Source organism: Scyliorhinus canicula, chromosome 2, assembly GCF_902713615.1.
Source record: "Scyliorhinus canicula chromosome 2, sScyCan1.1, whole genome shotgun sequence".
Classification (NCBI taxonomy): domain Eukaryota; kingdom Metazoa; phylum Chordata; class Chondrichthyes; order Carcharhiniformes; family Scyliorhinidae; genus Scyliorhinus; species Scyliorhinus canicula.
In genome coordinates, this window is record NC_052147.1 from 195191913 (window position 1) to 195219335 (window position 27423).

The window sequence follows — 27423 nt, forward strand, 5'->3', positions numbered from 1 at the left end:
ACAGGCGCAGCGCGATTCCCGCCTCCCGCCGAATCTCTGGTGCCAGAGACTTTGGGAGACGGCGGGGGCGGGATTCACGCCGGCCCCCGGCGATTCTCCAACCCGGCGGGGGGTCGGAGAATCCCGTCCATGATCTTTGAAACTTTGTTGAGGTAACTAAATTTCTTTTTGACGTTAATTCATATGCTGCAAGCTAAACTTGTTGAACTGATCTCCTCATTGACCTTTTCCCACTGATCTCCTCTCTGGTGTTCAGCACTTTAGTGCCTGTTCAGACCAAGGCAGTAATGAGGACAGGAGCTGAGTTGAACCCAAAATGAGCATTAATCTGCGTAAGTGTTGCTTGATGGCGTTGTCGAAAATCCCACCCATCACTTTGCTAATGATTGCAAAGAGGCTTGTGAGGTGGTGATTGGCAGGATTGAATTTGCCCTGCTCTTTGTGGATATGTCAAACTTAGGCAATTTCTGTAGCTATGCTGGAACTATTTGGCTTGGGTTGTGGCTAGTTCTGGAGCACAAGTAATCAGCACTACAGCTGAGATGTTGTCAGGTCACAATACAGTGCCTCAGCCATTTCTTTATACCAGGGATTTTTAAACTCAGTATCGCAACCCGTCGGCGGGTCGTGGAGCGATCAGTCGCAGCGTACCCGATCACGAGAGAAGAGCCCAATGGCCATAACCAGCTTTCATGAATGCCAGCTGTCCCATGCAGGCCCAGAGCCCAGTAGGGCAGACCTCCTCCTCCTCCTGATATCAGCGTGCTGTCCCAGGACCAGGTTTTTTTTTAAACAATGGAGTCTTCCTGCAGAAGCGGCAGCAGAGAGCAGGTTACGTGCCCCATACGCGCCATGTACGTCCGTTCTTTGCGCGCGAAATTAAAGGAGAGGTTCCTCAATTTTGTAGCCGCCAACAAGCAAGCAACAGGACTGAAGAATTGAAAATGGATTGTTTTGTAATAAGAGAGGGCCAGAGACATAAACAGGCCTGGACCTCAAAACTAAATCTGCCGGAGAGAGCTGATCAGGAGAGTTCACAGCAGGAAAAAGCGGTGCTGGTGTGAGTTCCGGGCCTCTGGTGACCAACCTATTAAGAAGAAGCTGAAATCAGGAACAAAGCAGTAGAAAGATGATTTCCTGAGGTATAGCTTTATTAAGTGTGCTAATGCAAATCAGGATGCAAGCCCATGTGTGTTATATTCAGGGAAGTAATGGCAAATGGAAGTTTAAAACCCTCAAAACTCCAAAGGCATTTGAAGACTAAGCATGGCAGGTTCGAGGACAAACCTCCTGATTGTTTTCAAAGGATACAGCGAGAATTTAAATCGTCAGCTGAAATCCTTAGCAGAAATGTACAAAGCACAATTAGCCTTTTACATGGCACCTTACTGTGTAGCTATAGAGAAAATGCCCCACACTGTAGCAGAGAGATTAAGGGCGCGATTCTCCGCTCCCCAGGCCGGGTGGGAGAATCGCGGGAGGGCCGCCCTGGCGACTCTCCCACCCACCCCCAAAATGGCATCGCGTTTTGCGACACAGCGCTCAGAGAATCACGGGTCACGGCGACCCGTAACTCTCCAGCCCGAATGGGCCGAGCGGCCTGCCGTTCCCGACCTGTTCACGCCGGCGGCAACCACACCTGGTCGCTGCTGGCATGAACAGCACGCGAAAGGTGTGTTTGGGGACTGTGGGGGGCGGAAAGGGGATGGGGCGGAGAGGGGATTGAGCACCACGGCCGTGCTCAGGAGGGGACTGGCCCGCGATTGGTGCCCACCGATCGTCGGGCCGGCGTCTCCAAGCGACGCACTCTTTCCCCTCTGCCGCCCCGCAAGGTCAAGCCGCCATGTCTTCCGGGGAAGCGGAGGGGAAGACGGCAACCGCGCATGAGCAGGTTGGAGCTGGCCAAACTGCACATGCGCGGCTGACGTCATTAGGCGCCGCCGGCCGCGTCATTCTCGGTGCGCCGAGTTTGACGAAACGCGCTCCCAGCCCCCCCCGGTGGGGGAGAATAGGGGAGGAGCGGCCTCCGACGCCGTCATGAAACGGGTTTCACGACGGCGTCGGCCGTTGCGGAGAATTCCGCCCTACCTCTCTCTGCAGCAATAGATATATTTTGCACGGTCCTAGATGAGAGGTCAGCTTAAAAAATGAAATTGATCCCAGTTAGTGATAACTAACCTTCAAATTTGTAATATTGCTGAGAATTTAGAAGCCCAGCTTATTTCTCGTTTAAAGTCAGCACAGGAGTTGTCAATACAACTGGATGAAAGTACAGACGTTTCAGATTGTGCAACCTTGCTAGTTTACGTTTGATATGTTTGGTACCATGAATTTGTTAAGGCCACAATACGTATTCCAAGTATTTTTCAAATTAGAGGAGAACTCATTCACTAGCTGTGGGAGGGCAGTAGATGCTGATCAACAGGAGATTTCCTTTCCCATGTTGCATCCCATGATACAACTTCATGTGGTCTGGAGTCAATATTGAGAACTCACAGGGCCATTCCATCCCGACTGTATACCAATGTGTTGCCACCTGTGGATTGGTGATGGGGGAGTTTGGGACATTGAAATGAAATGAATGAACTGAAAATCGCTTATTGTCACGAGTAGGCTTCAATGAAGTTACTGTGAAAAGCCCCTAGTCACCACATTTCAGCACATGTTCGGGGAGGCTGGTGCAGGAATTGAACTGTGCTGCTGGCCTGCCTTGGTCTGCTTTAAAAGCCAGCGATTTAGCCCAGTGTGCATTGGTTCTAAGATTTGATTCTGTGAGTGTGTCTATGCCAATCTATTGCGTGGCTAAGCTCTGGGTCACCTCTCCCAATTTTGATGCTAGTCCAGCTTCAACTGACGAAACAGTCAAATCAGTCATAATTTGGATTATAGTCACTTTATTTGATACAACTTTATTTATCTCAGTAACGCTTTAGTTATGTGCTTATTTGAACAGTTACAAAAGTTTCAAGGCTCATAACTTGAATTCAACATACTACCCGATAGCAAGAACTGACCAGGCCTGCGCTGGAGGGTTTGTTATTCTTCTGAGTTCCAAAACCCGGGTCACTTCTCCGCAAATGTTTATCATTGTTGAAATCTCGGAAGCTTTTTCTTATACAGGTTAACCACCCCTCATTCGATTGCCGATATTCGAAATGCTCTGAAATCACTTTGTTTTGAGTGCCAATGTGATGCTGTGAATGGAAAAGTCCACAGGCTATGGGAAAGTTCCTGGGTAATGCGTAGGTCCCAACACTCCACAATCGTTGGGTAAGCTACCGCATTATATAATTTTGTAGGTATTCCAAGCTTCAGAAAATTCCAGAATCCGAGACCACTTCCAGCCTCAAACATTTTGAATAAGGGATGCTCAATCTGTATAAGGTTGAGTTCTTTCTTTATTTTTTTTTACAACCTTTATTGTCACAAGTAGGCTTACATTAACACTGCAATGAAGTTACTGTGAAAATCCCCTAGTCGTCACACTCCGGCGCCTGTTCGGGTACACTGAGGGAGAATTCGGAATGTCAAATTCACCTAACAAGCACATCTTCTCAGTTTTGTTTCCAATTCTGCCTTTCTTTTCACCTTCATATCATATGACACTTTAAAAATGTTTTTATTGAAGTTATACATTTTATACACTGTACATTCAATAAGGGCATGTGCAATATAGAAGCCATTTCCCTCGGTATTGACCCACCTTCCACCACCCCTTGGTCCACCCTTTTTGTTGTTTCAGGATCCTTTTTTAGATCACTTGTTATACAGTGGGTGGTTACCTTCTATTTACATGTATGCATTGTTTTCCCCTTCCCTCCCCTTTGTCGTTTGGCTCTCTCTCCTCCCCCCCCCCCCCACTCCCTTGTGGCCATATCACTTGTGGCGTTCATTAAGGACACCGTTTCTCGTGGCCTTGCTCTGGGCCCCCTGATATATGTTTCAGATGTTTTCCAGCCTGCCTCTCCGGCCTCCTCCCTCTGCCCTCACCCCCTCCTCTTCCTTCCCTGTCTGTTCCCTGGAGTTTCAAAGGCTCCCGTGTGTATGCTGCCCTCTCCTCGTTCTATTGGTTGTTGGCCTCAAACAGGTCCTGGAGCAAGTTGGTGAATGGCCTCTGTGCTTTGTGGAAGCCCTCCTCTGACCCTCAGATAGTGAACTTGATCTTCTGCAGGTGGAAAAATTCCAACTGGTCTGCCAGCCAGTCTGCAGCTGTGGGTGGTGCTGCTGATCACCAGCCGAACAGGATTTTCTGGCGGGCAATGAGGGAAGCAATGACAAGGGTGTCGTCCCTCTTCTACATGTATAGTTCTGGTTGGTCCAATACCCCGAACATTGCCACTCTTGGGCATGGCTCCATTCTCACCCCCACACCTTGGACATTGCCTCGAAGGAAGCAGTCCAAAACCCGACAATTCTGCAGCATGCCATGTTGTCATGGTTGGCCGGGCCTCCCTGTCACCGTTCACATTTGGCCTCCACCTCCGGGAAGAACCTGCTCACTCTGGTTCTTGTCAGGTGAACTCTGCAACACTTTCCTCTGCATAAGGCGCATGAAGAGGTGGAGTTAGCCCTGTTCAGTGCTTTGTTCCAGAGTTCCCACCCTATATCCGTCCCTAGTTCTTCCTCCCAGTTTTCCTGTGTTTCGTCTAGTGGGGAGTGTGTCCTTTCTAATAGTCATCCATACAGGTATCCCCAGATTCACTCCCCTGATTTCATGCGTCCAGTGGTACATCTAGCATTGTGTGTCTCTGGGTCTGTGGGTAGTCTGTTGTCTCATTGTGGAGGAATTCTTAAGCTGTAGTTAGAGTTTGTTTCCACTAGGTGGCTACAGTCACTCCATCAGTTCCTCTTGGGACGCTAGTCTGTCTTCTGTGTAAAAGTCCCTAACAGTCAGTGTCCCCCATCCTGTCTCCACCTCTTAAAGCGGACATCATGCATGGCTGGTGCAAACCTATGGTTGCCGCAGTTGGGAGCCACGATGGACATTTTGGTCAAGCCGAAGTGCTGCCTCATCTTCTTCCAGAATCTGAGGATGACCACTGGGCGTGTTGAGTGTTTTGTTGGCAGGGATGGGAGCATAGCTGTGGTGAGGGCCCGGAGGGTCATCTCTGTACACGAGGTTTCCTCCATCTTAACCCATTTTGTGTCTGGTTCCTTCACCCATCCCCTCACTCGGTCCACTGTGGCTGTCCAAAGGTTGTACTGTAGGTTTGGGAGGGCGTGAACCCCAATGTTCTTCTTTGTAGAACTTTTATGGGGATCCTTGGATTCTTCCACACCACATACAAATTCCATAATCATCTTATCTATCGTATTGAAAAAGGTCTTGGGGAAGTAGATTGGCATGGACCTCAACAGGAAGAGGAACATGGGCAATGCGTTCATCTTGATCATCTGTGCCCTCCCCTCCAGGGAGATTGGGAGTGTATCCCATCTCTGTCGGTCCTTTTTAACATCCTCCGCCAGACTGGTCAGATTCCACTTGTGGATCTGTGTCCAGTCATGGGCTATCTGGATCCTCAGGTAGCGGAATTTTTGGGGGGCTGGTTTGAATGACCCTCCCCCTCTCGGGTTCATAGGGAATATTTTATTCTTGCTCAGGTTGAGTTTGTAGCCCGAGAAGACTCCAAACTCTCTGGAACTTCATGATCCCTTCCATGATTGTTTTACGGGTCTGAAATGTAGAGGAGCAGGTCATCCACATAGAGCAAGACTGCGCTCTCTGCCTCCTCTTCAGATTCCCTTCCAACTTCTCGCTGCTCTAAGGGCGATCGCCAGTGGTTTGATTGCCAGGGCAGATTAGAGCGGGGACAGTGGGCATCCCTACCTTGTGCCTCATGCAACTGGAAGTATTCAGAGCTGGTGGTGTTGGTCCATACACTCACCTTGGTAGTGTTGTACAGCAATTTCACCCATGAGGCGAACCCTGTCCCCAGCCCAAGCCACACTAGTACCTTAATGAGGTAATTCAACTCTGTTGAAAGCCTTCTCCGTGTCCAGGGAAATAATCACATCTGGCATTCTCTTCCCAGATGTCTTCATTATCACGTTCAGCCTGATATTCCCTATTAGCTGTCTACCCTTAACAAAGCCTATCTGGTCCTCTGCGACGACTCTGGTATGGAGTTTTCCAGCTGCTTAGCCAGGATTTGTGCGAGTATATTTGCGTCCACATTGAGCAGCGAAATGGGTCTGTATACCATCCGGTCTTTATCCTTTTTGGATATCAGTGATATGGTGGCTTGTGTTAGCGTTGGATGCAGGGCACCCCTTGCTAACGAGTCTGCAAACATCTCCCGCAGGTGCAGGACCAGTGCCATCACAGATCTTTTGTAGAATTCCGCCAGAACCCGTCTGCATGGAGTTGATGCTCTCCATGGCCTCTCCCAATCCTACTGGTGCTTCCAGCCCCTTCTGTCTATCTTCCCCAGCGACAAGCATGTCCAGTCCGTCAAGGAAACATTTCATCCCCGAGTCCCCATCTCCAACCTCACACCCATGTAATGTGGAGCATGATTGGAGATTACAATCGCGGAGTATTCCACTCTTACTACCTCTGGAAGCACCGAAGTCCCCACTACAAAGAAGTCAATGAGAGTTTAGACCTTGCGAGAAAAATGAAAATTCCTCTTCACCTGAGTGCATGAACTGCCATAGATCCACTACCCCCATCTGTTCCATGAATGTTCCCAGTTCTCTTGCTGTACCTGCCGTTTTCCCCCTTCTGGGGTTTGATCTGTCCGTCGGTGGGTCCTGTACACAGTTGATGTCCCCCCACATGATCAGGTGGTGCATATATATTTCGGGGATTTTTGTCATAGTCTTCTTTACAGATTCCAAGTCGTCCCTGTTGGCAGTGTACATGTTCACCAGGACCACTGGTGCCCTGTCTAGGACACCATTGACCATGACATACCATCCCCCTTGGGCAGTAACCGTCCTCGTCACAGTGAACACCATCTTCCTACTTATCAATATGGTATGCTCCCTGGCCCTTGTTCCGTAGCAGGAATGATAGGTCTGTACCACCCAGCCCTTCCTTACCCACTTTCTCCCTCAGGTGCGTCTCTTCGAGGAAGACTGTGTCGGCTTTCATACTTTTCAGTTGTGCAAAGACTCTGGACCTTTTCACTGGACAGTTAATAGATTTCATAGAATTTACAGTGCAGAAAGAGGCTATTTGGCCCATCGAGTCTGCACCGGCTCTTTTTTTGAAATAGCACCCAAGCCCACACCTCCACCCTATCCCCATAATCCAGGAACCCCACCCAACACGAAAGGCAATTTTGGACACTAAGTGCAATTTAGCAAGTCCAATCCACCTAACCCGCACATCTTTGGACTGTGGGAGGAAACCAGAGCACCCGGAGGAAACCCACGCACACACGGGGAGAACGTGCAGACTCCACACAGATAGTGACCCAAGCTGGGAATCGAACCTGGGACCCTGGAGCTGTGAAGCAATTGTGCTAACCACCATGCTACCGTGCTGCCCGAAACAGTGACCTGACTCTCCAGATGACTATTCTGATGGGGGGTTTAAGCCACCTCCCACCTCCTGCGAGATCAACCTTTGGGTTTCCCTTTGTTAGGGGGCCGTACAAAATGGCCACGGTCACTGTTCTCACCATGAGGCCAGGGCTCTGCACTCTAGGGTTTCACTTTGTTCAGGGACCGTCCATAGTGGCTGCTTGCGGTGGCACCTTGTTCCACTTTCCAAAAGTAACCTGCTGAGGCCAGTCTAGAGCCCTTCCCCCTCCCTTGCTATTTTGCTCCCCCTAAGGTTTTGTTTCCCTCCCCCCGCTCTCGTTCCCCCCCCCCCCCCCCCATATTCCCTCCACCTTCTGTTTATCCCTCTGCTTTCCCCCTCCCCTGGTGCTGTGTCCCTCCCCTGTCAGACGCTCTTTCACCAGTGCAGGATACGCTGTGGGCCCCCCTTTCACTTATACCTCCTGGTGCTAGCCTTCCCGCTAGTGTGGTGGCGCCCCTCCTGGGGGCAGTCTGACCCCCTCCTATGCCCGCTCTGCTGCTTGCCTCTCTATCTCCTCCTCACCTCTCCCATGCTCTGCTGCACTCGCCGCCTACTTTCTGCGAACTGGTTCCCCTGTTCCTAGCAAGGCAATGCAGTCCCGCCCAAAATTGATCACTGGTTTCCTCTGCCTCCTCTCTGCCTCCCTTATCATTGTCTCCCTTGCTGTATGTCAAAACCGTTCGAACAGATGAATTTGTCTGCCTTTGGGAGGCAGTAATGTTATTTGCCCTTATATGTTACCCAGAGCCTGGCTGAAGGCAGAATCCCAAATTTAATTTTGTTTTTGTATAGGACCGATTTTGCCTGATTAAATTCTGCCCTGCACTTTGCCAGGTCCGCCCCAATGTCCTGGTAGACTCTGATTTTATGTCCCTCCCAGTTGCATGCCTTTGTCTGTCGGCCCCAGCAAAGGATCCTTTCCCGGTCCTGGTATCTGTACAGCTTGGCAATGACCACTCTCGACTGCTCCCCCGCCTTTGGCTTCAGCTGGAGTGACCTGTGAGCGCTGGCGATCTCCAGCAGTTTGGGGAAGCTGTCCCTCCCCACTAGGTTGCCCAGCATTTGGGCCACATAGTCAGTCAAATCCCTAACCTCGTTTCCCTCTGGCAGGTCCTCTATTCTGATTATCTGCTGCCTTGACTGATTTTCTTGGTCCTCCACCTTTCCTTTCAGGCTCCCCTGGGTCGCCACCATCCTCTTGATTTTGGTCTCCAGGGCAACGATTCAGCCGCTCAGTGAAATCAATGCTTTTTCCAGCTCCTTTATTGTGTTCTCTGGTCTCCTGGGCCTTCAATCTCGTTCCATCTGCATGGTGGCCAGCGCCTCCGCCACCACAACCTTGATTGCTGCCTTTATTTCAGCCTTCATGTCATCTCTCATCCCCTTCAATTTCCTGGTGCGGAATGTCTTCCATCCATTGCCTGGCGGGGGGTGGGGGGAGTGGGCGTGGGAGCTCGCTTTCTGGGTCACCGGTCTCCCTCTCTGGGGCGTGGCCGGGGTCCTTTTACCTCGAGGCTCTGCTGACCCACTTATTTGCTGCTCTTGTCCCTTGCCGCAGGTCTTGGTGTCCCTATGCCTCATGAGCTGCTGCTTTCTGGCATTTTTACTCTGTATCTTATCATTTAGGGTGAGGGAATGTTTTAGTCCAATATTGCGCACTAAATTCGGTCAGAAGTGACTATTTATCTGTCTTACAGAGGAGAGCCATCTGATGTGTGACTACTCAGCACAACCCCATCACTGGAAGTCTCACGTCACCTGACACTTGCCTCCCCTTTCTTATCTTCCCTGTCCCCATTTCTGCCAGAAGGAAAAAACAGTTTGGACCAATGTTCGTATTTTCCCGTTTTTACTGGTGTTCCATTTTAAAGTATGCAAGACCAGTTCAGACCAGTATTCTTATTTTCCTATTATACTATTTTTTTCCTCAAAGTAGACTGTCTGTTAATTTCTATTTCCCCGCCGGATCCCACAGCTATCTCGACTACACCTCCTTTTCATTTCATTCTCCATTTAATTCTCCCAGTTCCTCCATCTCTGTTCTATTCTGATGATACTACCTTCCACAATAGCACTTCCAACGTATCTTCCTTTTTCCTCAATCAAAGATTCCCCCTCAGCGTGGTTGACAGGGCTTTCAACTGTGAAAAATCCTTTTTCTGCACTTCTGCCCTCACCTCTTTCCCACAACAATCATAGGGTACCCTTGTCCTTATTTTCCACACCACCAGGCTCCGTGTTCAAAGGATTGTCATCTGCCATTTTCGCCAAATCCAGTATTATGCCACCACCAAACATTTTCCCTTCCTTTCTCCTCTCCTCTCCTGTCAGCATTCCAAAAGACCATTCCATCCGCAACGCCCTAATCCACTCCCTGATTACCCCCGACACTTCAACCCCTTCCCATGGTACCTTCTCAAGCAATACAGGAGGTGAAACACCTTCCCATTTACCTCCTCCCTCTTCACTGCCCAAGGCCCCAAACAGTCCTTCCAGATGAGGCAGTAATTTACTTGTACTTGGCAGGCATTGGTGTCCCTGCCGAGAACCTCATCATCTCGTGCCACCAAATATTGAGCCCTCATCCCATTCCTTGGTTGAACTATGTTTGTACCCATTCCTTGATTGAGACTGTGAGGAGATAACATTGCTATGGGTTAATTCTTGATAGCCAATTAGCATCGTGGGCATGAGTCTCAGGAATGTGATACGGTTGTGAAATTGAACCTGAGGATGGTTGATATAAAGAAGCCGGCAATTTCCAACAAGGGTGGGAAGAAAGCTCTGAATAAAATGCCAGCCAAGGGCAGCAAGAAGAGGAGGCGATCCAGGAAGGAGAGTTACTCCATCTACATCTACAAAGTGATGAAGCAGGTTCACCCCAACACCAGCATCTCCTCCAAGGCCATGGGCATCATTAACTCGTTCGTCAACGACATCTTCGAGCACATCGCAGGTGAGGCATACCACCTGACCCAATACAATAAGCGCAGCACTATCAGCACCGGCAGCCTCTGCCTCCTTGGACTTCCTGGTGCTCAGTGGAGACAGTTGTGCTCACTTCCTTCCTCCTTCTTGAAGGTCATGGCGCCTCGTTTTAAAAGCAGTAGTAAGTCGCCCCAGCATGAATGATGCTAGTTAACTGGGAAGATTCAATGAAGGCTGAAGATACGACATTAAGCTCGCTAAGTAGATGCCAATGAATTCAAATTCATGTTAATCATGCTTGTGCCCTTGCTGATTGTGACCCTGATAACGTCATTGGGGAGGGCCCGGGAAGATCACATTCTGAAATCTCACCTGCACAAATCCCGTTTTGGCCTCTCACGATATTTAGTAGCCATGACAGGATTTGTACCCCTGGCTAGCGGGCCTGCTAAGTGCCCAAAAGCTATTATGGATTAGTAATAGCTAATAATATGTGCCGGAGAATCCCCGCGATCGACGCAAATCGCGCCCCGACGCTGGCACGTTATTCTCATGAGTATCCCTAGGAATTACGATAATTGTGGAACGAAGGTTCATTCCCTAATATCCTGGTAGCCCATCCAAAAATTTAGACCATGGTATTTCATGAACTCATTCGCTTGCTCGTTAACTCTGTGTAGATATCTTTCATACAAAGTCAATGGTGTAATATGTAGGAGACAAGATGAAATCATGTTCCAGAAGGCTGCTTGTGGGTTGATTCATTAAATGACACCTCAGATGTGAATTTCTTCATTACTATCAGGTAAGGTTATTAATAACAGCCATAGATTTTTTAAAAATGGCTTATATTACAATGTGTATATATAAACAATGATTAGACCTCGCTTATTATTCTTAAAATGCATTGTTCCTGTAGTATCCTGTAGATCAAAGCAGTGATTTATTTATTTATCATGGAAACTGTTGTGTAGTCCGGAAATCTAATTTCTTCCAAATTCTCCAATGGCTCGAAATATTTAATTCATATAACACAACAGTGCTTCTCTCAGTATTGATTAGTAAATTATACAAATGCCAGATCATATCTGATATTTCAAAGATCATGGGCACGATTCTCTGCTCCCAGGCCGGGTGGGAGAATCGCGGGAGGGCCGCTCTGGCACCCACCGCGATTCTCCCACCCCCTCCCACCCCCCCCCCAAAATAGCGTGTCGCGTTTTGCGATACGCCGCTCGGAGAATCACCGGTCGCCGTTTTTCACGGCAACTGGCGATTCTCCGGCCCGGATGGGCCGAGCGGCCTGACGATCCCAACCTGTTCACTCCGGCGGCAACCACACCTGGTCTCTGCCGGCGTGAACAGCGTGTGACAGGTAAGTGTGGGGCCTGTGGGGGGGCGTGTAGAAGAGCTATCCGCGTGCTCGGGAGGGGACTGGCCCACAATCGGTGCCCACCGATCGTTGGGCCGGCGTCTCTAAGAGACACACTCTTTCCCCTCCGCCGCCCCGCAAGATCAAGCCGCCACATCTTGCGGGGCAGCGGAGGGGAAGACGGCAACCACGCATGTGCGGGTTGGCGCCGGCCAACCTGCGCATGCGTGGCTGATGTCACTTAGGCGCCGCCGGCCGCGTCATTCTTGGTGCGCCGCCTTGACGCAACCGTCAAGGTCTGGCGGCTGAGTTTCTCCCAACTCTGCTCCTAGTCCCCCCCCCCTCCCCCCCGGGGGGGGGGGGGGGGGGGGGAGAATAGGAGCGAGGAGCGGCCTCCGACGCCTGCGTGAAACACTCCGGGTTTCACGCCGGCGTCGGCCGTTGCGGAGAATTTCGCCCCATAGGCCAGTTAATTCTAATTCTATATACAGTAGTAATATGGAGGTGATCAGGTTTAAATGTTAAATATTTCAGGATATTGCCTTTGTGAGCAACAAATCTGGATACAAATACTTGTAGAATGCCAAGTAGTACAATAGCTGAGTATTGGCAGTGGAAGGATAAACATACAGGGTGGGATTCGCTAATCCCGCGGCAGAGTGTCCACACTTCACTTGTCAAAAGCAGCTAGCTGAAGATGCTGGACCTCTGAAATACAAAGAGAGGATGCTGGAAATACTCAGCATACCTGGCAGCATCTATGGAAAGAGTAAAGAGTTAATGTCCCAGGTCTGTGATCTTCAATCGGAACCCTTGTCACAACTCCTCAGCTCGTATCAAAAAGGTCATACAATGCCTGCAAATTACATACAACCATGAAAAATAGAAAAAACAATTTACCCTTTAAGGAGCAATAAAACTAAACAAAAACATAGAGTAAAAGAATAATAATGGCTCAACAGAAATTTGTAAAAATTATCTGATGGAGTGCATCAGGCAAGTGTATTCCTCCTGGCATTTCCAGATATCATAAGTAATGTCACATATATTTGGATTTGAATTTTTTTATAAGTGCTTTGAAGATAACATCCAAATAGAATGTTAAATGGCTGTACTGGCAGATTTATTTATGATATATTGATCTCGATCATGAGTCTGATTTCAAGGGCAAGAATTTCCAATGGCTTCAGGCCCTTGCCATCAGATAGTGGTCAGAAGCCTACACCTTGTGGAGAACAGTTACTCATCTGTGACTTTCCCCGAATTGCTCATGAACAGTCAAAGGGCACACTTGCCATCTGATTCAGGTGAACAGGTAGGCTCTCAAAGTTGGAAAGCCAACAGCAGGGCCTCCAGTTTGAAAGCAGCTGCAGGATACCATGGCAGGTAGGTGGGAGAGAGGGTGCTTCAAAACGGTGGTAGCCCCTCTAAAACCTTTTCAAATTTCAAATAAAAATGGCCTTTGCTGGGGGCGGCACGTTGGTGCAGTGGTTAGCATTGCTGCCTCACGATGCTGAGGACCCGGGTCACTGTCCGTGTGGAGTTTGCACATTCTCCCGTGTCTGCGTGGGTCTCACCCCTACTACCCAAAAATGTGCAAATTGGCCATGGTAAATTGCCCCTTAATTGGAAAAAAAAGAATTGGGCACTTCAAAGTTATATATTTTTTAAATGGCCTTTGCAGTAGGGATGAATCCCTCTACATGGTGGTCTGCAACCATAGCTGAAATCAGGGGGGGTTCTAGTTGCAACCATAGCTGAAATCAGGGGAGTTTCTTGGAGTGCTCCCCTCAATCAATCACTAAAGGTTGTGCCACAGGTTGGCAAGGACAGCGAAACTGTCCCTCTCAACATGTGGAGGTCTGGAGGCCGACTGGAAATCCAGGTTGACTCCAACAATAGGTCTCAATAGGCCTCCAATTTGTAAAATGGGAAAATGACCCAGGAGCAGAATGGAGCAGGGGAACTGGCACACCCGCTGGTAGTGTTGTTTTAGCACCCATCTGCCACTGTTCCCAGTCCCTAACATGGCTAAAAACCCTGCCCAGGTGTTGCAAATTGTCAGGTGGTCAAATAAATAAGCAGCTGGAGGGCTCTATGAAAATGAAACCTTCCATCTCAGGGGACACTCAGGGAACATTAGATGGACCATTCTCGGCAGAATCAATGGGATCTATATTATGCTTTGTGAATATTAGTGTTCGGGCATTTTACATATTCAGATAAAACGTATTTGTCACTATGTTACGAACTCCGCTGATGTTGAATCTGAAGGTATTACAAATCCCCGAAAGGAAACTTGGAAACCCAGTTTGTTCTGCACTTTGATGTAATGTGAGGAAGGAGATGAAAATCAGTGAGGAAAGTTCCAGTGTTGTCATCATTCAAATAAAAAAATATTTATTAAACTCTAGAACACGCAACAAGAATGGCAATGATAATAAACAAAAATGTATTCACTGCAATAACGGGGTGGCATGGCGGTACAGTGGTTAGCACTGCTGCATCATGGCTCCGAGGTTCGATCCTGGCCCCGGGTCACTGTCCATGTGGAGTTTTCACATTCTCCCTGTATTGCGTGGGTTTCACCCCTACAACCCAAAGATGTGCAGGGTAGTGGATTGGCCATGCTAAATTACCCATTAATTTGAAAAAAATAATTGGGTACATTTAAAAAAAGAATTTACTACAATATTGGCTACATACACAGTATACTTAAATTAACCCCATTCCAAATCTTTCTACTTTGCTAAACTCTGATAACATACCTCCCCAAATAACATCCCATAGATTTTAACACTATGAGCTAAATCCAACAATAATTACTGCATATGACCTGTATCTTTCTTTAGGAAATTTTCTTCTGCTTTAGAGTAGCAAACACCGAGGCTGCAATTTAGTGTCATCATTGATCACGGGCCCAAATTCAGGAATGGCTGTTAAACCTTGTAAGCAACCGAAAATGGGATTTGCACCAGCAAGGTCGCAGTGTGACCTTGCCCACCACCACCACCTTTCTGACTTCCATACATTTTAATAAATTGACATATACTTACCTATCTTGATTCCGCAATGTCCGCCCACGCCTTATCCTCTAATTTAAATTTGAGAAAAAGTGCCCTGATCTTAAAACCTCAGATTTGCCAGCATGTTTAGCTATCCCCCAACCCCCCACTATCTGTGCCTGTGATCCTCACCAGCACTCTGAAATTGCCAGAGTGTCTTTAAATCAGACAAGTAAAGGCAGCTATGAAGACAGCCCAATTTTGGGAAAATTGCACCCTAGGATTTGAACAGTAGTCTCCAGGCAAAAGCTTGTATTGGGTAAGAACTCAGCTTCCAACTGGGTGTGGCTGTGAAGTTTTTTACCCGTCACCCCTTCTCCCTACTACAGGACAAACCCTGGCACTAATATACTGTTTACTATTTGATCTCATCTTATCTGAACAAACTGTCTTAGAATTAGAGAATCCATACTCCTGTAACCTAATCTGCACATCCTTGGACACTAAGGGGCAATTTATCATGGCCAACCTACCTAACCTGAATATTTTTGGACTGTGGGAGGAAACCGGAGTACCCGGAGAAAAGTCTCGCAGACCCGGGAAGAACATGCAGACTCCGCACAAACAGTCACCTGAGGCCAGAATTGATCTCAGGTCTCTGACGCTGTGAGGTAGCAGTGCTAACCACTGTGTCACCACGCCATTCCTCTTTCTGGAATTTCTTACATGAGATTCCCCTTTTAGCATGTAAGTGTGACATTCATTCATATTTCTCCCTTTGAACTTCTACCCCCTGATATCCACTTCACTTTATATATCTGTTCACCCTGTTACTAGGCTAATCCGCATATCAAAAGCCCTCAGGGCTGCTGAATCCTTATCAAGTTCCTTTTATCCAATTCTTTATTCTCTATCACAGCTTCTTGATAATTATTTGAATGGGGCTGTTTTATTTCTTTGTTCTTGGTATTTGGGCATTATTTGAAAGACCACCATTTATTATCCATCCTAATTGCTATTGCGAAGGTCTTCAGCTACTACAATACACGTGATGTAGGTATTCCCAAAGTGCTGTTCAGGAAGGGGTTTCAGGATTTTAAACCAGTGACAATGAAGGAGTGGAAATAAAGTTGCACATCCGGATGATGCATGTTTTGAAAGGGCACCTGAAGGTAGTGATATTCGTGTGCATCTGCTTCTCTTGTCCTTCTAGCCAGTAGAGTTTGCAGAATTAGGCCATCAGCTTTGCTGCATGCACCATATAAATGATATACACCTCCGACACATCAGGCTAAATAACTAAGGGCGCGATTCTCCGGCTTCGCCGCGTTCTCGCTCCAGGAAAACGAGGCCGGTAAATAGTGGGAGAGGCAGAAAATGGGAACCGCATCAAGCGCCAAACAGTTTGCAATGCAACGGGCCCATAGGCGAAATCGGGATCTCATCATAGCTTGGCAAGAAAACAATTATCACCACTTAAGCCCCATTTTCACTCAACTAACGGGAGCAACACCATATCCAGCGGCCTCTCATCATTCATCAGTCTTCCCAGCAGGTGCTTACGCTGGCGCCAATTAGTACTCCTTTTTAAAACCATGAATTTAGTGGAAGGGCTTCTGTAGGGAGCAGAGGAGGTGAGTAGCCATCTTTGCTCATAGGCAAAAAGCCCAGGGCGCTGGCCATGCCACCCCAGTGCTTGGCGAGGGATGGGCGGGCCCTGGGTCGGGGGTGGGGGACCCTCCACAGGGGTGGGCCGCCATTGGAGGGTGGGGGGGCGCTAGGGTGGCATGTGTGCGGGCAGTGACCACTTGCTCTGCTGAATCCCCACCCTGGTCCCTGATTGGTTACCCGGGCAACGTAACCCTCTCAGCAGATCGCCCCTTAAAGGGGACAAACACCATGGTGGACGAACTGTACTCTAACACCTAAGTTAAGTATTGTGATATTAATATTCACACAATATCTGGTCCTGCCAGAAGTTGGAGAAATTTTGGGTATCGTTTTTAAGCATTGTGTCAGTAATCCTGCACATAGACTTGGAGCCCAGTCCCCCAGGACACATTTGGGATGTCGGACCTGCCAGAGCTGCAGATGTTTTAGCCATTGCCTTGTTGAATACTCACAGGCGGGTCCTGTGGAGTAGGGGCCATCTTCTCCGCCCTGTGTCTCTGGATGGCTTGGGGGCCTGATTGAGTTTCTGTATTTGCAGAAAGTTATGTTTGCTTTGAAGGGGGCGATTGAGGGGGTCCACAAGAGGTGAGGTATGTTTATTCTACATTTTAAAGAGTTGGTTACAGTCAGCTACTAAGGGGAGGGGGGTAGCGTTATTGGGAATTGGGGGGGTGGTTCTGTTGTTCTTGTTGTTTTTGCATTGTTAATGTTTAAACCGAATAAAAATATTTTCAAAAATATTCACACAATATAATTCCAACGACAAAAAGATGGCATAGATGGCAAGGATAAAACTAAAGTAATCAGATGGCATTGAGACCATGTGTGAGAGAATAAGGAAAGAAATGGTAATAGTGGAAAGAATAGTTCAGAATGGAGATGAACAATCAATGGCTCTAACTGGACTATCAACATATAAATTGATCTGATATTGTTCTAAAAATATGAAGGAAGTAGATTGACATAATTTTTGTGATACTATTTACAAACTGTATCTCAAGCAGGTTTTATTTCTCAAAGGATAGAACTGAAAAGTAGAGAGGTTATGCTAAACCTGTATTGAACGTTGGTTAGGCCAAATTGCAGTTCTGGTTACCGTATTAATTTTTTAAATGATAGAGACACGGTAAAGGGTACAGAGAAAATTTCCAAGGATGATGTCAAAATTACATGTGAATACATATCAGGAAATTATTGACAGGCTGGGTCTCGTTTCTCTTGAAAAAAGAAAGCTAATGGGTGAACTAATAGAGGTTTTTAAATTTATGAAAGGTTTTGGTAAGAGCAGAGATGCTGGGTGCGATCTCATGACCTCGCCGCACCTGATCCGGTGACGTGACGAGGACGTTAAGTCTCTTGTGAAATTTGCAACGCTCAGAATTACTCGAGAGATGTAATGAGATCTTGTGAGATGCCACGATTTGGATCGTGCCCTCACTTGCCCTCACCTAGGAGACCTTGCCAGGATTTGTCCACACAATGTGGACCAGGCATAATGACACCTGGGTTGTCTCACACGTCATTGGAGATCTCCGGGTGGTCATGCTCTCGACAGGGTGGCACCCTAGCACTCCCGTCAGGACCCAGTTACCTTGGTACTGCCAGCCTGGTACCTTGGCACTGCCAACCTGGTACTGCCAGGGTACCTGTATGGCAGTTACAGGCTGGCAAGGGCACTGCCAGGGTGTCAGGCTAGCAGTGCCAAAGTGCCCAGTTGCCAGGTTGCCCATGCGAAGGATTAGGCTCGGCGGGGGGGGGTGACCTGTCCTTAAGAGGTGGGGTGAGGGGGTCCTCCAGGACCCCCAAAGAGGTATGTTGGCGCAGTGCGGGGGTTCGGATGCCGCGGTGGAGGAGCAGAGAGGGTTGAAGGATCAGGAGAGCATTTAAAATTAGCATCCCGATCTGCGAGTCATCTTCCTGCACTGACAAACTCAAAGTGTAGCCTTAGCGGGTAGTTCCCAATCAAGACCAAAAGAAAACGACAGAGTCCCATTAGATAGCGGGATGAGAAACACCCCCTCTACGTGCCCAAAACAGGACTCTGAGAGATTGTTTTCACTTGTGGGGGAGAGCATAAACAGAGGCTATCCATGTAAGGTAGTCACCAAGAACCCCAATAAGGAATTCAGAAGAAACAGCTTTACCGAAAAATGTGGAATAGCTACCAAAGGCTATGGTTGAAGCATTTAAAGAAAAGCTGTATCAGCATATCATGAATAAGGAATAAGGGTTATAATGGTAGATGTAAATGAAGAAAGATGGAAGGAGGCTTAGGCAGGCCGTAAATACTGGTATGGACAGGTTTGGCCAACTGGCCTGGTTCTGTGCGATATGTCCAACATACAATTTCTAAGGTGCCATGTAATATTCTTAAATTCTAGTGAACTTATGTCTTTAAGAATCAATTGAATTCTGCTGTAAAATTCCAGAAAATAACCTTGTTTGGGATTCATATTAATGAATTTTATTTTTGGTTGCCTCAGGTCCCTCCTGCAAAATAATTTTCTCAGATCCAGAATCAATTTTAACATCAGGAAGCAAAAACTCCTGAAAATGATCCTAAAGTAAAATGGCACAGCACATAATGAGACCATTTGGCTCATTGTGTCAATGCTGACTCTTTGGTAAAGCTATCCAGTTAATCCCACTCACTGCACTTTCCCCTTTTTTTCCCTTCAATTATTTACCCTATTCTCTTTTTATTACTGCTACTGTATAGAATCTGCTTCCACCGCCCTTTCAGGCAGGGCTTGAGTAAGGAAATGTTTCCTCATGCCACCTTTGGTTCTTTTGCCAATTACCTTAATTCTGTGTCATCTAGCTGCTGTTCTTTCTCCTATTTCCTTTATTAAAACCATTCATGATTTTGAACACATTTATCAAATGTCATCTCTTCTCTCTTCTCTGCTCTAAGGAGAACAACACCAACTTCTCCAATCTCTCCACATAAATGAAGTCCCTCATCCATGGTAAGAAAGAAAGGCTTGAATTTGTATAGCACTATTCACCATCACCACGGGGGCAATTATAGGGCTGCGTTGCACCCACTATGTTGGGAAAACTCTGGAAGAGGCCTCGAGTGGGATTTGCATCAGGGGCCAAACAGTCTGGATTTGATCTTGGGCCCACCCAACACACATAATCAGATTCACACCCAAAGAGGAAGAAAACATAATTACTGTTCATTTATGTAAATTTTAATACTCAAAATATGATTAATGCTGAAACTTCACGCCGGCGGAATCACTACTGGTCTCCACAGAGATCAGACGTGACGCCATGCCGGGGGGGGGGGGGTGGGGGTGGGGGGGGGGGGGGGGGGGGGGTGAGGTGCGCAGGCTCAGAGGCCATTGTAGCCCCAGGAAGTCACGGACATGGCAGGCTGGCACTATCCATGGCATTGCCAGCCTGGCACTGTCAGGGCAGTGTCCTGAAGGAGCGCGGGGCCCAGAGGGGGAGGGGGGGGGGGGGTCTTTCATTTCATTTTTAAAAGTGTGCCCCAATTTCTGTGAAGCAGGGTTTGCCAATGTGTTTAGGCCCCGCCCCTCACAATGATAGTACAAAGCATGCCCCTCTTAAAAAAATGGCAATGTGTGGGAAGAACTTGTAGAAAAACCTGCTTGTTTCTCTGGGGACAATCACGTTGCTTTCTGACTGACTGTGATACATTCCTATTTTTGACGAAAGGTCTGCTCCACCTGTCTCATCAGAATTACAGACAATTAAGTACCTTTTGAAGTGTAGTCACTGTTGTAAAGTAGGAAATGTGGCAGTCACTATGCACTCAGCTAACCCCCACAAACAGCAATCTGATAGTTTGACTAGATTAACTGTTTTTTTTGATTTTGGTTGAAGAATAAATATTGGCAAGGATGTCAACAATACCTCCTACTCTTCTTTGAAGTGGTGGTGTTAGATCAATTGCATCCACCCAAGATAGCAGATTGGGCCATGGTTTAGCATCTCATCTGAAACACAGCACCTCCAGAAGTGCAGTGTTCCCTTGAATTTGATGCTTAAGCCCAGGAGTGGGATTTGAACATGGGACGATTGTGTTCCAGAGGCGAGCATGCTACTAACTGTCTGAGCCATATCTGAAACAAATATGCATGTAGATCTCTTCCACACCTTCACTGAAACATGACATCTTTCCCAAATTGAGCTGCTCAAATTAAGCACAATGCTTTAACTGAGCCCTAACCAGCGTTTTATATTATCAGTCAAAAAGACCAGTGGTTCTGTCCTCTCTGATTAAACAGCCATCTCTGTTTTCCAGGTTTTGTACCTGTTGTGCTACTATTCCTTTAATCTCATGGGCTTTAATTTTTCTAACAAGTTTATTACATGATGCTTTTTCAAACATTTTTTGAAAGTCCATATGCACAGCACCAACTGCAAAACCCTCAAGAACCCTTTTCATTACTTCATCATGAATCTTAACTAAACAAGGAACAGATTTTGCGGTGGGCCAAGCAGATACGGAGCTGCAAGTGGGGAACAGTGAGTTGCGCATCTACTAGGACCTGAGTGCGGAACTGGCCAAAAGGCGAGCCGGATTTAATATGGCAAAATTGGCCCTCTTCAAGAAGAGGGTGAAGCTCAGGATGTTATATCCAGCGCGTTTGTGGGTCACTTTTGAGGGCCAGGAACTTTACTTTGAATCGCCGGACGAAATGATGAACTTTATCAAGGACAAAAAGCTGGCAGGGATCCAAGGACACTGAACCTTTGGGGAGGACATTGTGGGGTCGATTTGGCTTCAAGTTATTTATGTGAGGTTCTGGATATGCAGTGCTCTCTGCAACAAGGGATTATTCTGGGGTTTTTCTTGCCCCTTCCTTTTGCTTTGGTTTTCGTTTTGTAAGATGGTTGAGCAGTTACTCAGCAATGTAATTCAACTCTGTTCTGGTGGGTGATGGGTGGAAGGATTTTTTCTACTGTTTGTTTACTGGGGACTGTGATGCTCTGAATATGTATGTCGAGCGGGGAGGAGGAGGGAGAACAAAAGGGAGATAGAGTGTCTGGCGCCATGGGCGGGAGCTACCAGGCTAGCTAGGTGAGGTAGTTGACGGAAGCACAGTGGGGGGTGAGAAGATGATAAGCTTGGTATGGGGGTTTGGGATTGTGGTGCTGCTAATAGGGGGGTGGGGTTGGGGGAGCTGCTCTGCTGACATGGGAGAAACTGTTGCTAGGGGACAAAAGGGAGGTCAAGGACGGAGGATGCCCAAGGAGGTGAGGGACGCGATCTGGAGGCCGGGCTAAGAAGGGTGATGGCTGATCGGCAGGTGGAGAGGACAGAAAGCCCCCTACTAGCCTGATCACTTGGAACGTCAGAGGGATAAATGGGCCGGTTAAGAGGGCTCGCGTGTTGGCGCATCTGAGGGGACTGAAGGCAGTCGTGGCAATGTTGCAAGAAACACACCTAAAGGTTATAGACCAGACCAGACTGAGGAAGAGGTGGGTCAGCCAAGTATTTCATTGAGGGCTGGACTTTAAGACCAAGGATGTCGCGATCTTGATCAAGAAACGGATGGATTTCGAGACAGGGAGAATTATGTCAAACGCGGGAGGCAGGTACATCATGGTGAGTGGGAAGCTTGAAGAGATGCGGGTGGTACTTTAAAAATATATGCACCAAATTGGGACGATGTGGAGTTTATGAGGCGGGTGTTAGGTAAGATCCCGGACCTAGAGTCACATGACGGTGGCCCAGATGAGCACGTTTTTTGGGATAAAGGACAGGTGTGCGAGGTGCGCGGGATGGCCTGCAAATCATGTCCACATGAAATGACATGAAATGAAAATCGCTTATTGTCATGAGTAGGCTTCAAATGAAGTTACTGTGATAAGCCCCTAGTCGCCACATTCCGGCCCCTGTTCGGTGAGGCTGCTACGGGAATCGAACCGTGCTGCTGGCCTGCTTGGTCTGCTTTCAAAGCCAGCGATTTAGCCCTGTGCTAAACAGCCCTGTGTTTTGAGGGTTTTGACAACATTTCGCTGATGTCATGTCCATGGTACTTAAAACAAGGGTGGTTCCCGAGTCCAGAGACGGCGATCTTTGGAGTGTCGGAAGAACCGGGAGTCCAAGGGGTGAGAAAGGCTGACGTTTTGGCCTTTGCCTCCCTGGTAGCCCGGAAACAGATACTGTTAATGTGGAGGGACTCGAAGCCCCTGAAGTCAGAGACCTGGGTTAGCGACATGGCTGGGTTTCTCAGTCTTGAGAAAATACAGTTCGCCCTTAGAGAATCAATGTTAGGGTTCTTCCGGAGGAGGCAGCCATTTGTTGACTTTTTCGGGGAAAATTAAATGTCAGCAGAGGCAAAAATCTAGGGGGTGGTGGAGTTCAGGCTGTGTTGGTGGTGTGAGGAACGTGTTAGGGATGGAAATGTCTTATATACTATGTTCATGTTGTTATTATTGTTATTATAAATACCCTAATAAAATGTTTTAAAAAAAGAAATTTAAAAAAAGAAATGGTCATTGCCTGCCCCCAATATTACTTTTCACTTATCAGCCCAAACCCGAATATTGTCCAGGTCTTGCTACAAATGGAGGGCTGCTTCAGTATATGAGGAGTTGATGAATATTGTACAATCTCAGTGAACATTCCCATTTCAGACCTTATGATTGAGGAAAGGTTGATGAAGCAGTTGAAGATGGTTCAGGCTAGGACACTACCCTGAGGAACTCCTGCAGCAATCTTCCAACACTGAGATGATTGACCTCTGACAACTGCAACCATCTTCCTTTATAATAGGTATGACTCCAATTGCTGGAGAGTTTTCCCTTGACTCCCATTGACTTCAGTTTTACGAGGCTCCTTGATACCACTCAGTCAAATGCTGATTTGATGTCAAGGACTGTAACTCTCACCTCACCTTTTGGAGTTCAGCTCTGTTGTGCATGTTTGGAACAAGGATGGAATGAAGTCAGGAACTGAGCATCCCTGGTGAAACCCAAACTGAATATCAGTGAGCAGGTTATTGCTGTGTAAATGCCGCTTAATAGCACTGACAACAATCTCTTCCATCATTTTGTTGATGATCAAAAGTAGACTGATGGGGTTGGATTTGGCCAGGTTGGAATTGTACTGCTTTTTATGAACAGGACGTACCTGGGCAATTTTCCATATTGCCAGGTAGATGCCAGTGTTATACTGAAACAGCATGGAGAGGGCCGTGACAAGTTCTGGAGCACAAGTCTTCAGTACAATTGCTGGAATGTTATTAGGGCCGATAGCCTTTGCAGTATTTAGTACCTTCAGCCATTTCTTGATATCATGTGGAGTGAAACAAGGATGAGAGTTTTAAAAGTTAGGTTTGCTTGACTCGAGCCAACATGGGTTCACGAGCACAAGGCTGCTGGGTGAAAGGAAGTTGATGTGCATTTGGACTTAGATGCATCAGAGTTTTGGACCTCAATTTTACAGAGTGTAGAATGTGGCAGGCCAGCCAAGGGGCGTCTTGCAATAATCAAGTCTGGTTGCAACAAAGACATAGATGAGGGTTTCTGCAGCAGCTCAGCTGGGCATGAACAGATTCAAAATATAGAGTGGAAATAGTCTGAATACTGGTGTAGCAATCTGGTCAGAAGCCTATATCGTGGTCAGATATAACACCGAGGTTGCAAACAGGCAGGTTCACTCTCAGACAGTTGCCAGAGATAAAGTTACCAGAGGTACGAGAGTCAGGAACTAGGGGATGAATCTCATAGCAGAAAAGGAAGACAATTTTTAGTCTTCACAATATTTTATTGAAGGAAATGTCTCCTCATCCAGCACTAGATGTCAGACAAGGGGTCTGATAACTTAGAAAAAGGATAAAAGAGAGGAGGTTGTGAAGAGTTGAGTCTAATCAGCATGTATGTAGAAGCTGGTCTGTCTTTTCACATGATGTCATCGAGGGTTAACAAGTTGGTGAGAAAAAGGAGTGCTACTCATGAATATATGTATGAAGGTATGATAATGCATTCGTTGACATTTTATTAAGCTACTGTAAAAGTAAATGCGTGTTCAGATATGTTTGATCCCTGAGAGTAGACTTTAAAGCTATACGGTGCAGAGGGACTCCATATATTGCCTTGGGGAGGAATGCACTGCAACATCAAGCAGTTTGCATTGGTAAGGATTCAGATTAAAGGGGCCAAAACAGTTAGTTTGGCCTTAGATTGTGAAAGTTATTTAGGTTTGAGGACTGTGAGGAATGTCCTGAATTTTTAAAGTTATGCTGGTTGGGGTAGTACCCCTCATGACCGGTGGGTGAGTTACTATATTCAGGTACCTTGTGTTGAGTGGGTCTCCAAGATTGGACAGCAGGCTGCCGAATATTTTCCCAATTCAAGGAAGAGGACAGCCATCAACTGCCAATGTCCCGTATGTGTCAGTTCTTGAACTTTTAAAATTTATAATACTGACCCATCTTGTATCATTCACTGGTCTGTGGAGTTATAATGGAATATAATAAATTGGTGTGAAGTTCTTTAATCTCTCTCTTTTCCAGTTTCATATTTAGCTCTCTCTGTGCAAGGTGTGACTTTATTAGTTGAAGTGAACCCTTAGTTTTATTCATATTTGTAAGTTTATATTTGGAGCAAAATTAGTTTTGGACAGTAACATAAAAAGGGTGACAACTAATCAGTTGCCCATTTTCCACTTTACTTGTAACAAATTCAGCCAGAGTGTTAAAGAGGCTGCCAGTTTACTGTTGCATATTTTGTGTCCCATCCAACAGGAATTTCACCCCAAATCACTTCTGTATTTACGCAAATTATCGCTTTGTGTGCAGTTCCCTTTTTCTGCAAAATGCAAAGTTTTCTTAGTTTCGATCTAGGATGATCATGGAGAGGAGCCGTGAAAATAAAAATACTTTACCCTCCTTTACTCTTTGACCCGTTCACACAGTCATAACACATATAACCGTGCATGGATGGAAGCACCAACAAGTCCCTGTATGGGTTCATTGAGTTTCAGACTTTCACCACTGTAATGTGACAGCAAAACAGAAATAGTGTACCAGGAAGCTGTGCTTAGTTATGTTTCATTTATTTTGGAGTTCAATTGGATTTTTAAAAAAATTATGTTTATTGAAGTTTTACACAACAATATAACAAACAACTAAGGAGAGCACAAGAGTGCAAGAAATTACAAGCAAATTGTTTGGGGCAGGAGGGTAGCATGGTGGTTAGCATAAATGTTTCACAGCTCCAGGTCCCAGGTTCGATTCCCGGCTGGGTCACTGTCTGTGTGGAGTCTGCACGTCCTCCCCCTGTGTGCGTGGGTTTCCTCCGGATGCTCCGGTTTCCTCCCACAGTCCAAAGATGTGCGGGTTAGGTGGATTGGCCATGCTAAATTGCCCGTAGTGTGCTAATAAAAGTAAGGTTAAGGGGGGGGTTGTTGGGTTACGGGTATAGGGTGGATACGTGGGTTTGAGTAGGGTGATCATGGCTCGGCACAACATTGAGGGCCGAAGGGCCTGTTCTGTGCTGTACTGTTCTATGTTCTATGTTCTAAATGTAAACCAAAAACACACAATTAACTGAAACACTGTAACTAAACCATGTAACAGCTGGCAATGTCTAGATCCTTAAAAAGAGAAATAAATGGTTGCCACCTCCGGTAAAACCTCTCCAGCAACCCCCTAATGGTGAATTTAATTATCTCTAAGTGTAGGAATGATATTAAGTCACCCAGAGGTACTGGGCAGAATGGGAGACCTATGACCAAGTAATATTCGCCTTTGTGCTGTCAGTGAGGCAAAACTGACAACGTCTGCCTCTACCCCAGAGTGAAACACCAGTGAATCCAAAACACCAAATATGGCTACCAGTGGACATGGGTTTAAATCCATGGATTATCTCAGACATTCTACTAAAAAATGGAAACTCAGAAGCTGGTGAGGTTGGAGCAGAGCCAAAACACATGAGTATGGTTATCAATTGGCATTTTTTAAAGGCAGAGTTCTTTAAAAGAATGGTCATTGTTTATTGGCAAAAGCAATATTAATATTAAATTTGAAAATATACTGGACATTTCTATTACTTCATGATAGAAAAGGTTACCACAAATCATTATTTTAAAATGAATAGCTTAACTTGAATTCTTCACCTGTCCCATGATTCTCAAGATGATGGAATGTTTGTGAGATGGAACATATGAACAATGCAGCAATTCAAATTAATTGAGGATACAAATGTTAAAAGCACAAATATAGACAAATCCATCTTTTTGTTCCCAAGAGAATATACTTTTTATATAGTCACATTCTCCTTGAAATACATGCATGTATGGAAAATGTACTTACTTGCAGGAAATAGTCAGGTCATATGTTCAGTTGTTATCTGTTAGCAACTAGAAATGTAATGTTCAGTACCATTACAATTTTACAATTATTAGTCAAAATTGGCAAAATTACTTTTCTTTTACTCACAGATGTAGTCAGGCTGGCGTTCAACAGTGTGACTGTTAACAATTTACTGATACATACCAGCGTAGGCACTGAACTGCCTAAAACCACTTCAGTTATAGGAGAAACTGGGAATCTGAACGCACATGCAACAAAAACAGGGATATCAGTGGCAGCAGTAAGCGTTGATGGCACTGCAACCACTTCTACTGAGTCAGAGGAAGAAAAAGCAAAAAAACTTCTCTACTGTTCACTATGCAAAGTAGCTGTAAATTCATTGTCACAACTGGAAGCACACAATACAGGTTGGTACTATCATGGTAATTAATTTCACAGCTAAAACCGCTAAACCTTCCTGTTCCGTAATTTAATTATTCGAGAGATCCTTTTTAAGAATTTAAGGGGAAAGAATAATTATGTGGGCCTGGACAATTTGTATAGGTGAAAAATATATTGTTTCCCAGTCACCTTTGTGAATTAAGGCACAGTGCCAGAAAAAGTAAAAGAAAAAATAGG

General features: G+C 46.4%; 1 protein-coding gene across 12 annotated transcripts in view; it reads left to right on the forward strand.

Moving 5' to 3' along the window:
* The window catches only part of znf385b (zinc finger protein 385B), a 743282-nt gene that overhangs the window by 709759 nt on the left and 6100 nt on the right, over positions 1–27423 (forward strand). For all 12 annotated transcript variants that reach the window (XM_038789277.1, XM_038789271.1, XM_038789275.1 and 9 more), the window contains one exon: positions 26934–27212. In XM_038789277.1, coding sequence (XP_038645205.1) covers positions 26934–27212 — 279 coding nt within the window. The remainder of the gene's footprint in view (positions 1–26933; positions 27213–27423) is intronic.